Source organism: Merops nubicus, unplaced genomic scaffold (assembly GCF_000691845.1).
Source record: "Merops nubicus isolate BGI_N331 unplaced genomic scaffold, ASM69184v1 scaffold4534, whole genome shotgun sequence".
Taxonomy (NCBI): domain Eukaryota; kingdom Metazoa; phylum Chordata; class Aves; order Coraciiformes; family Meropidae; genus Merops; species Merops nubicus.
This window is the reverse complement of record NW_008603503.1, coordinates 88,131-100,440: the sequence shown is the minus strand read 5'-3', so window position 1 is coordinate 100,440 and position 12,310 is coordinate 88,131. Positions and strand designations below refer to the sequence as shown.

General features: G+C 40.0%; 1 protein-coding gene across 1 annotated transcript in view; it reads right to left on the bottom strand.

Moving 5' to 3' along the window:
* Positions 1–12,310, bottom strand: part of DYNC2H1 (dynein, cytoplasmic 2, heavy chain 1) — a gene marked incomplete at its 5' end in the record, with an annotated part of 129,629 nt that overhangs the window by 30,523 nt on the left and 86,796 nt on the right. Inside the window, 1 exon segment of the mRNA XM_008938682.1 lies at positions 7,673–7,789. Coding sequence (XP_008936930.1) covers positions 7,673–7,789 — 117 coding nt within the window.

Genomic DNA, 12,310 nt, shown 5'->3' with positions numbered 1-12,310 from the left:
CGCTCTTCTGAGAAAACTGACTACACAGTTACTTCAAAAGTACTGAAATTTCTGACAAATTTTAACTTAGCTAATCACTCCTTTTAGTATTTGTGTTAATGTTTCAATACAAAAAGGAGTAGTGGACTGAGCATAACAAGTTTTATTGGATACTATAAATCATGCTACCAGATACAGCTCTTGCTTTGACAAGACACTGCAAAAGCAGACTTAGGACCGTGCTCATTACAAAGATGTTTTCAAATGGCAAGGATTAAAATGTATGTTTTCAAGTGAAGCTAATGCAGATGAAAATGTTAAGACATTCTGTATTAGTCTGTAATAAATAAATAATAAATACAAAATAAATATTATGTGTAAATCCTGAGCAACTCAAACTCTGAGAGGTTCTGCAGCTCTCACACTGACATTTTTATTACATCAATTACAGATGCTGAAAATCCAAATTTATTCAATAATTCCAAGAGATGGTATAATTTTGCAAATCTTAATTCATACACAGCTTATTACATACATATATTTTAGCATGTGTTCTGAAACTGCCAACGTGACGTGACAATATGGTGCACTGAACTTCAGTTATGGAATTTAAACCTTTATAGGATTCTACAAGGCACAAATGTAATAAGAAAATCATAGCCTTTGGGGAAAAAAAAAGTTTTGCTATTCCAATTTCTAGTTATTTATTAAAGGTAAAATCAGATTCTATTTTCTCTAAAGTAGATCTTCGTAAAATAACAAGTAGTTTCAACTTTTTCTTCAGATGAAATAAACTTCTAAATTTTCACATGCCATCTCACTTTCCAGAACAATGGATATCTGCCTCCATAGCTATTCCTAGGCACTGTAAGTTTGTCAGAACTTTCATGTGTTTTTCATTTTAAGCTCATACTGCACCCAGCTACAAAGAAAAGATATGAGAAAAGCTAAGTGAAAGAATAACACAGATATTTTGGCTTATGACTGACATAAAAATGAAGGATATAGTCTTCCCTCCCACATTACTAAAAGGGTATACAACAAAGTTACTTACTGTTAAAAGTGTAAGAAACACAGAGCATTTAGAAATGTTGTGTTGTATATTGTCTTTAGTACGAATTTCACTTAAATTTTTCTGAGATCATAGTTTGTGAATTATATATGAAATGTAATGTAAAACTGGCAAAAACTAGTTGATAATATCCTGTTGGAACATTTAGTATCACTAAAATGGAAGAATAAAGACATTGCAACCTGCAGGTTTTGCTCAGTCTTTCATATACAGTGTGTTAATTAATGAAAAACTTACTGAACGAGGCCTCCAAGTTCTGCAATTCTGTCCTTCACCTAACAGTCTCCTATGAATTGCAGATTCATTTCATCACTCTTTCTAATGCTTTCTCCTGAGAATTTGTTAAAACAACCCATCTGTCATTTTTATAGGAAAATTAAACATGAATACTGATATCAGCTTATACACTTAATGTTCTACTGCTTTCCCCTAAAATCCATTATGTATATAATTCACATCAGCTTAAAAATATCCTCATGACCTGCTTGGGAATTAAGATGAAGAACTGCTGAAGTACTGAGTACTTTTCCTAATCGTCAGAAACTGAAGATAGGTTCTAATCTTCAACATTAAATACTATATTATGCTACCAATATTGAATTAGGTGTATTTTGAGACTTTGTTAATTTTCCTTCTTTCATTTCAGTACTTGTTACTATCTCAGGATATACAAGACTTCATATAGTCCCACCTAAGCTGCTCCAGAGCTTTTCTGTGTTCTCTTCCTAAACTCAAGCTTTTTCAAATGCCACTATGTTCTGAAAATTGCCTCCTCAGGAAATGACGAACAAATATAATGAAAATAAACTCATATGCCTCCACTAGTTCTGCATTTGAATAAAAATTCAGTTTGGGTGGTGGGTTTTAGAAACCCCGACTGGCCTTTTTATGTACCTATTCTGCCTCCTCCTTCCAGTGCCTCTGCCTGTAGTTTTAAATATCAGCCTCTCACTGTTTATTACACATATTTTTCATTGTTGAAAATACAAGAAAGAATGACCTCCTATTTCTGCTTCCCAGATTTGCCTTGGTGACAACCACATTGTTGTTCTTTCAAAGCTGAGGTTCCCAATGTTTTAGATAAAAGAGCAACAACCCATTAATTTTCAAAACTACTTTTGCAATTGCTTTGTAGCATTATGCAACTTCATGAAAATAATTAGTTATATTTCAGTTTAAAAACACAACAAGAGATAAAGCAAAATACATCATGACAATTTATAATCATATATTCAGCAAAAATACTTTTGAAGCAGTTGCTTCCAAATTTTTATTAGGGATGGCCCTTCTAACTCTCCTGGAGGTACTCAAGGGTTTCCCTGAAACAAGGAAGAAAATCCATCCACCTTACAAAGAAAATATAACAGTGATTCCTGTCTCTCTCTCTACTCATGACAGATAACCATTTGGACATAATGAAATACTTCAGCAGTCCCACTGTGTCCTGATATTTTTATGCTTCTCTGGGCAATGCCTGAGTTCTGTTGGACAGTGATTTCCAGCTGATCCAGTTATGTGACAATGAAATGCTTATATAGGTCCTGATCTACTCTGTCATGGCAGAAGGCTATGTGGGAAGAGAACAGACACCAGGACAGAGACTGGATGAATTACTCTGACAGCCCAGTCTTGGCCAGCAGGCTGTAGTGGGCCATCCTTCCACATGAAGGAAGATTTTTTTAAAAATTTGTGTAACATTTGACAAGTCATTCAGTGATGAAAAAATGGCTTCACATTTTTTCAGTAAACAGTCTTTTGGGCAAACTTATACAGAGCATATGAGGCTTTGGGGTGTTTTTTGGTTTTTGTTTGGTTGGTTTTGGTTTTATTTTTAACTTAATGGCAAGTTCATGAGAGGTTAATTAATTTGATTAGTGTTAAGCTGTTATTAAATCACACCAAAAGACACTGCAGAAGCAGTTCTAGGACAGTATTCATTACAAGAGTGTTTACAAAGGGTAGGAATTAAAATGTTTTTTTGGTTTTTTTTCCAAATGAAGCTAATACAGATGAAAATGTCAGGACATTCTGTATTAGTCCAGAATAGCTGAACAGAAAGAGGAAGTTCACTTGTGTAACTCAGAACACAGGTATGCATCGATTTGAACCAGATTTTAAGTATCTATTTCATTTAAAGTAAAATTAAATGAAAAATTCCAGTCTGAAATTCTGTCTGGACTAATAAAACTGTGGATGAAGGAGAAGCAGTTTCCATTATTCTATTGCTATGGATAAACAAAGAATGACAAAGGCCCCCATGCTCTTAACCATCTCCAGACCCAGGTAGTCATGCTCTATATGCTCCATGTTACCTGACAGTATGACTGGGGCCTATGTGGGAAGGCATCAAGGGGTAACAGTCTGAGGGCCAAACAAGCCTCGTCAGGCTTTCCACAGCATCCCAGATCTGAGCCTTTGACAAGCAGCAAACCTCCTTAGACAACAGGTCAGAAAATGGGAGCATCCTTCTTCCCACTGCAGGGAGTTACCCACTGCTATTCCTTGCCACTTCCTCCTGGTGCTTCTGTGTGGATCATGTTCAGCTGGCTTGGAAGCTTCACTGGAATGAGCTCCCAGTCTCTTGTCAGCTATGAGGCCACTAAATCTTTTCTGTAAGTGCAGATCTTGAGATGGAGCAGAAGCCTTCCTCCTGGAAACAAAAGTCACAAGCTTCCAGCCTCTGCCACCATGTAAGTCTTCATTTCCTGTGCCGACAGACACAGATTCTGCCTGCACTACCTTCAGGGAAGATGGGGGCTTGGCTCTTCAAGCTCCAGTGCCTCAGAGAAAATCCATCTATTTCTGATGATGCAAAGCCTGCTGACCTCCCCTCACAGTTCCCTAATTTGATGATGGATATCCTCAAAAGCACACATCTCCATGTTAGAAGACCACCTCCTGCTGCCCCAGAAGAGAGAGCTCGATATCTGCAGAGCTGTATCCTCCTCCTCAAGTTCTGTCTGAGTCCAAGTTCTCATCTTAGAGGGTCCACCGCTCCAGCAGCAGCTGGGACTATGTCCTGTGGCACGTCGCTACCATTGCTGAGGTGTATCCTCTACTGAGCAAAGTTCCTGGTCTTCTGTAAGCTCTTCTGCGCAATGGCCGTGCAACTGCAGCGTGCATTTGCTGCCTCTGTTAGTTGCACTCAGTACTATTGATTTGTGAGATTACAATTTGCACTCAAAGAAAAAATACAAATATTATTTTACACCCTTTAATGTGGTATAATTCTTCAGTGGGCACATCAATAAGAAGTTAAATCATCCATTTACAGACTTGGGAAATGTTGGCCAGTATTATGTAAAATTTTTGTTTTAGCACTGATTTCTAAAATTCACTAGCTACTTAAATTCTGCAGACATTCTGTCAATTCAGCTGTATTATATACTCTAAGTTATTCAGAATTGTTTTTGTAGGATGAAACACTGATGTTCAGTCCAGCGAAATACCCAGTCAAGTGCTGTTTGCTGTTTTGTTTGAACTTGGACGCCAGAAGACGGAACCCAAAAGTGGTCACCATGTGCTATCGAGAGTGTACAGGTTATAAAAAAAAAAGTCCACATTTTAAGATTATGATCAATTATTCCAGTATAAATTCTATAGGGCAAACCCACAGTAAAGTTCATCAGGTTTTGGTCTTTACCTAAGTGGTAAACTTTGTTATGCTTCAGAATCATCAGCACTTAGACATAGAGTGGTTATTTTCAAGGTAATTCTAAGATAATCCTTTTTGAGTTAATCCTCAATTCACATACTCAGCACTGGAATAAAAATGTTTAAGAATGCACTTAATCTTTGTCTACATATTAACAAGCTTCTGAGTTTTTTTTGCCTCTGGAATAAAAAGTAGATGATTTTAAAAACAGCTCTGAATTTATAAATAGGTTAGCCAGATTCAGTTCAGACCTATACTGGCCACTTCCTGAGCTTCAGCAGTTTGAAACAGATATTCAAGTATTCTATCCAATTACCCTTAGTGTTAAGTACCTTTGGCAGGTAGAAGACTAATACTTGCTTCTTGTAAATAAAATGGAAGGTATTGTCAGCATCTATCTCATCTGCCTCTACTTTAATGCTATCTGTAGCCAATAGATAAAATATACTAATAATAAATAAAATAATAACAACAACAACAACTACTTAATGAGGTTCAACAAGGCCAAATGTAAGGTCCTGTACCTGGGTCAGGGCAACTCCCAATAGCAATACAGACTGGGGAATGTATGAATTGAGAACAGCCATGGGGAGAAGGATTTGGGGGTATTTGTGGATGAAAAACTGGACCTGAGTCCTTATGACAGCATCGACTGAAGACAGCATTTTACATCTATAAAGAACGTTCTCACATGCAATGTATTGAAAAATGGCTATTTGCAAATCAACAGATCCAAAAGTCAAAAAGAAACCAGCTGCTCAGTCCTCTGAGCCAGACAAGCTACAGGGTAACTCACAGGAGGAAAGTGAAGAATGGCAGGACAGCCACTGGCAAGGGGTTAGCCAGAGAATACCCAGGGGTTACCAGGCAGTCAGGCTGATGCTAGTCTGTAGTGAACACATCGGGTTTGTAGCTAAACCACAGGTCTCCTGTACCCATAGAAATGCTGTACACTAAGCACAAGATTTAATTAATATTAGCTTTTTTTGAACTCAAACACAATACAGTAAGCATAGCAAACAATATATGAGTTTTGTACCCAATGGTCCTGTAAAAACAAAATTGCTCTTGATAAAACGAGGCTACAGATTAGGTCTTACACTAACTGTACTGGCCTTCTAGACTTGTTACCACCTTGTTAGGAGAGCTTGCTGTCTGAAGTGGAATTTAATACCAGGTGTCTCCTGTTACAATGTGAAATTGAAGCATGGGGCAATAGCAAAGGCCTTGAAAGTATGGGCACAGGTTGAAAAGAGGTCTGAGAACTATGAACAACTGGCTGATGATCACCTACTGGTCACCAAGGAAGGGTAACATTAAGAACTGGCTAGTCGGCTTTTGCTTTAAGAAATAAAGGTGCAAGTAACCAGGAAAGAAAAACAGCCAAGTGACTCTCTAAGGTACCCGCTACAGCCTAAAAAATAACCCCACCTAATCACCACCCAGCCTGTACTTCAGGAAGAGAGTTAAAGGGCTGAAAACTCATGTGAAAGGAGATGTCAGACTTGAGTGCAACAGGAAGAGGGAAAGATGAGACCTGTGTCAGGTCCAGCTTCCCTTGTCAAAGAGCTCTCAGGCTTGACTACCTCCATCTGAGTGACTAGGGCCATAAAGGACCACAGCCACCAGCACCAGCTATGTGACTTCAGCTTCATGGTACTGCATACTCACTGCTAAATTGTGACACCAGTTTTAAAGAATAAGAGCTTTGAATTTGCAGTGTTAATGATTAATAATGATAAATAACTAGCCATTAGTAACATGTGCTGTTAATGAGTATTAATGTGGAGTAGTTTTGGTTTACTGTTTAAAACTGCCCTCATTTATCAGTCATTCAAACACTATGGTCAAATTCTCTGTTTTTCTCCGTCTGTATGCATACACGCAACAGCTTCATCTGAGCTCATGCAAAGAAGGTTTGCAGGCCTAAAGGTATATTTAATTCTAGTCAGATATAAGGGAAGGTGTCACACTGAAATATAGTGCTTTCTCTTACAGCATCACAGACCTGGTTAATAGTAGTCCATGTCCAGAGGCCACAGATTTCAACACAAAGTTATTTAGTATCAAAAGATTATTCTGACAAAAAACTATGATGTATCATACACTTAGTATGGATTAAAGAAGAATTTAATGAGAGGTTTAGAAACGTAATGGCAAATTCTGATATGCACCTCATGCTACTTCTTTTTATGTGGTTATTTGAGTAAGGGGAAGTTTTTTCTCATTGCAGTGCTGTTGCACTCAAAACATGTTTTTAGGCCATGATGCCTGTGATCTATTACTTATAGTTGAGAAGAAAAATAATGGCCAAATGTCTAGGTAGGCACCTAGCATGAGGCAAGAGGGATCCTTCTCATATATCAATAGTACCTGCATTTCAAAGAGAATTTGCACATGTTGCAGCTAAACAGACACTCATAATAAGAATTCAATGATTAGAAAACAAGCTTTACAATCTATGTAAAAAACCCTGAACCATCCCAGAACAACAAAGAAACAAAAAAGGAAGTGATACTGGATACCACAAGTACTGTAGCAAGGATTTTCATGAACCTCAATTTATAGCTAGTACCAGATTTCAGTATTATAGAGGAAAAACTTAATTTAATATTTAAACATTTAATCATTAAACATTTCCTTGTGAATATTACAGAAATGAAGAGGTTAAAATCAAATCTAAAATATATAGTGTTGTTCTTGGAAACACGTACAAGATGTTAATCTCTTGTCCTGTGGGTGTGGTCTCACCTCCTTATGGAGAAAAATGTGACAGCCTGTTATGCCACATACAGACTTCATAGCTAATTACATGCATGTAACACTACTTCCCATCTCAAATGCACTTAATTTACTTTTTCACTTCTTATGCTTCAACATTCAAGATAATTCCTTGCACTTGACTGTTAATGTAGTTACTGAGTTAAAAAAAACAAGTTGTCTCTTCAAATTAGCTACTTTCCTACCTGATTTAGTTTCTTCCATAGGTTGAGAACAGGAGAAAGTTCAGCAGACCAGATCTCCCTGTCGAATTTGCAGCCAGCAGTTACTGACCTGCTCAGGATCCGAAGCTGTGAAATGACCTGAGTGACAAGAATACAAATGCAAACTTGGAGAAGGATGAACAAACTTCTTTTAGTACAACAATGCGATACAACAGCAATTACTCTCCAGTTTATCTATGGACTCAACTCTTCTGCATACTTAATTACTAATTATGATTTATTCAAAACACAAGAAACACCCATATCCGAATACAGAACATACTTGAGCCTCATTCATCCTAAGCCCCAAACAAACATATCCATATTTTTCTTATCACAATAATTGTTTTTGTTCAACTATAATTTAAAAACTAATGAGGTGTATTATTACTTTAAAATCCTCTTTTCCACAAAATTTACAGAAAAAACTCAAGCTCTGTCTTTAACTGGGTTCCACCTGTAAGTGAAAAACAAGAAACAAACAAACAAAAATTATGTTACTGAATACACATCGTACTTACCAGGCATCAAAACTCCAAGACATTTACAACCAACTCATTCTCATCTCCCACGGATCTCTTTCTCAGTTGATATTATTACTCAGATTATTTCAATACATATTTATTAGTGTAAAGAAAGCAAGTAAACAATTAAAAGAGTAACTGTAAAACTTTCAGAAACAAGAGGAGCTTCCAGTTCATCAGGTCTAACTGCCTTTTATTGTCAGCATCTCTGGTAACTCCACACAAACTGGTAAAATATATGGATATATTTACAAGAAAAAATACTGAAATTAAAGTTCTTCAGCGATACTGCAGTCTGGCCCCTAAACTTCACATAAAACCCCTGGCATTTTAAGTATTTACCTAAATTTCAGTTATTTTTTTACAGTGGATTTTTTTGCAAGACATGGTAGAGAACAACTTTTCTCTTTTTCTTGACTTCGAAGAATTAAACTTGATAATAAAAAATGTATTAATTATTCAGAAGGATTCTATTTAATCATTAGAATGAGGCAGGAAGTCAAGTTGTTTCCCCTTGGTGTTGACTTATTTTCTGTTCTTGAAAGATGTACAATAGATGTAGTGTTTTCATTTGTGTTTCATTTCCTTCTGCTGAAGCAAGCAGCAGCTTCTTATTTATCAGCTTTGATAGGAACTAGGAAGCACTACAAGATGATAGTACACTGAACCATTATTTTAACTTCTGTAACATTTACTATAACTTTACTCTTATATTAAATGTCTTACAAGACATAACCCAAAAGATAGATGTACATAAAGTATAAATATATAAAATCGATGTCTGTAACATAGAATCATAGAATCGTTTATTTAGGAAATGACCCATATGATCATCAAGTCCAGCCATTAACCCAACACTGCCAAGTCCACCACTAAACCATGTACCTAAGTGCCATATCTACATAGCTTATAAACTGTTCCAGGGATGGCAACTCCACCACTTCCTCACACAGCCAGTTCTGGGCTTTACAACCCGGACAACCGGGCAGAAATTTTTCCTATTATCCAACCTAAGCCTCCCCTGGCACAATTTGAGGACATCTCCTCTTGTCCCATTGCTTGCTACATGGGAGAAGAGATCAATCCCCATCTCATTACAACCTCCTTTCAGGTAGTTGTAGAGAGAGAAGAAGTCTCCTCTCAGTGTCCTTTTCTCCAGGCTAATCAACCCCAGTTCCCTCATCTGCTCCTCAAAAGGCTTGTGCTCTAGACCCTTCACCAGCTTCATTGCCCTTCTCTGGACATGCTCCAGAATGTGTCAGTATCTCTCTTGTATTGAGGGCCTCAAATCTGAACACGATATTGGAGGTGTGGCCTCACCAGCACCAAGCACAGAGGTGTGATCATTTCCAGAGTCCTCCTGGACACACAATTTCTGCCAAGCCAGGATGCCATTGGCCTTCTTGGCCACCTGGGCACACTGCTGGCTCATGTTCAGTCGGCTATCGACCAACACCCCCAGGTCCTTTTCTGCCTGGCAGCTTCCCAGCCACTCCTCCCCAAGCCTGGAGCATTGCCTGGGATTGTTGTGACCCAAGTGCAGAACCTGATACTTGGTCTTGTTTAACATCGTATCATTGGCCTTGGCCCATTGATCCAGTCTATCCAGATCTCTCTGTAGAGCCTTGCTACCTTCAAAGCAGATCAACAGACCCACTCAACTTGCAGACTTACTGAGGGTTCCCTTGATGCCCTCAACCAGATCACTGATAGAGATATTAAAGAGAACCAGCCACTCAATACTGAGACTTGGGGAACACCACATGACCAGCCACCAACTGGATTTAACTCTATTCATTACCACTCTCTGGGTCTGACTGTTCAGCCAGTTTTTAATCCAGTGAAGAGTACGTCCATCCAAACCATGACCAGCCAGATTCTCCAGGTGGGAAATGGCGTCAAAAGCTTTACTGAAGTCCAGGTAAACAACATCCACAGCTTTTCCCTCATCAACTAAGCAGTTCACTTTCTCATGGAAGGAAATGAGGTCAGTCAAGGAGCACCTGCCTTTCCTATAGCCATGATGACTGAGCCTGATCACCTGGTTGTCCTATAGGTGCCTCCTGATGGCACTCATCATCTGCCCCATAACTTTCCCTGGCACTGACATCAGACTGACAGGCCTGTAGTTACCCAGATCCTCCTTCCAACCTTTCTTGTAGATGGGTGTCACATTTGCTAACTTCCAGTCAACTGGAACTTCCCCAGATAGTCAGGACTATTGATAAAGGATAGAAAGTGGCTTGGTGAGCACTTCTGCCAGCTCCATCAGTACCCTTGGGCCGATCCCATCAAGTCCAATAGGCTTGTGTGTGTCTAAGTACTGTAGCAGGTAGCTAACTATTTCCTCTTGGATTATGGGGGCTTCACTCTGCTCCCTGATCCTGTCTTCCAGCTCAGGGGGCTGGGTACCTGGAGAATAACTTGTCTTACTAGTAAAGACTGATGTAAAGAAGGCATTAGTATCTCAGCCTTTTCCTCATCCTTTGTCACTGTGTTTCTCCCTGCATGGAATAAGGGATGGAGATTCTCCTTAGAGTTCCTTCTGTTGCTAATGCATTTACAGAAACATTTTTAATTGTCTTTTACAGCGGTAGCCAGATTAAGTTCTAGTTGGGCTTTGGCCCTTCTCTGTTCACGAGCAACAAGTCTAGCAGGGAGCCTTCCCCAGTTGTCTCACTCACCACCTGTGTCAGGAAGTTATCTTCCACACACTCCAGGAACCTCCTCGACTGTTTCCTCTCTGCTGCATTGTATTTACAGCAGACATCCGGGAAGTTGAAATTGATGTATGCACTGGTGTAGATGCAACTGAGTTGGGCTATTGATCCTGTGACCTTTTTGGAGCCAGAAGCCCTAATCCATTTGTGACCACCTCAGGCACTTCCACCTCACCCTTCCCTCAAAGGGTTATTCCAGTAATAACTCTTGTGTCTTTGCTGCCACATGGATCTCTATCCCTGCCTCCACTAAGATGACAGACTAAAGGACCTTGCTAGCACACCATCCTTTAAATACCAGCATGCCACCTCCAGGCTTATCTCTGGCAAGTCTGATTTTATCCCTTCCTACCTTCAAAACTAGTTTAAAGCTCTTGGATGAGCCCTGCCAAGTCCTCTGCAAAAAGCCTTTTCTCTCTTTGAGGCAGGTGTACCCCATCTGTTGCCAACAGACCTGGTGTTGTGTAAACTGACCCATAATCAAAAAAACCTTGAAGTTCTGCTGGTGGCACCAGGCTTGGAGCCAGGTATTGATCTGGTGGGCCTTCCTGCTTCTCCCCTAATCATTCCCTGCAACTGGAGGGATTCAGAAGAAAACTACTTGTGTTCCTGATCTTTTGATGAGTCATCCCAGGGCCCTGAAGTCTCTCTTCACTGCCCTTGGATTTCTTTTGAGTTCATCACTGCCTACTTCAAAAGTCAATAATGGATAATAATCAGAGGGCTCTACCATGGCAGGAAGTTTTCTCACATCTTTAACCCGGGCCCCAGGGAGGCAGCAGACTTCTGTAACAAGTTGCATCTGGTCTGCATATCGGGCCTTCTGTTCCCTCCAGAAGGGAGTCACCTATGACAATGAGCTGTCTTTTTTCCTTTGTAGAAGTAGTTTGGATGCAGGGCACAGGCTGACACTTCCAAGCTAGAGGACCCACCGTCTTCATTACTGCTAGGCACCACTCGCAGGGCCCCATACCTGCTGTGCAAGAACAGCTGGGAAGGTGGGGTTGCTGCTGAGGGGACGTGTCTGCTGCGCTGGGCAGGAGCTCATTGCCATTGCCCCCTACCCCTCACGTCACGGTGTCCAGCCAGGCAGAGGGGGGACAGGGAATCCTCCATTCCAGGTGTCCCGGGCAGTGTCCCTAAGCGGAGGAGCTCCTCTGCTGGGCACAGCTCCCGGGCGTGCTGACAGCTGGCCTGGCCTGGCCTGGCCCGGGGTGCCAGCCGGGCACAGCTGCCTGCGCAGCTCCCACGCCCATCCTCACAGCTCCACCTTAAACTTTGGTAACTCTTTGCGTGCTCCAGCTATTGTGTATAGCAGAAAAGATTCTTGTTTAATTTAGTAAAATATTATTTTCTCTGATTAATGTTTCGATTAT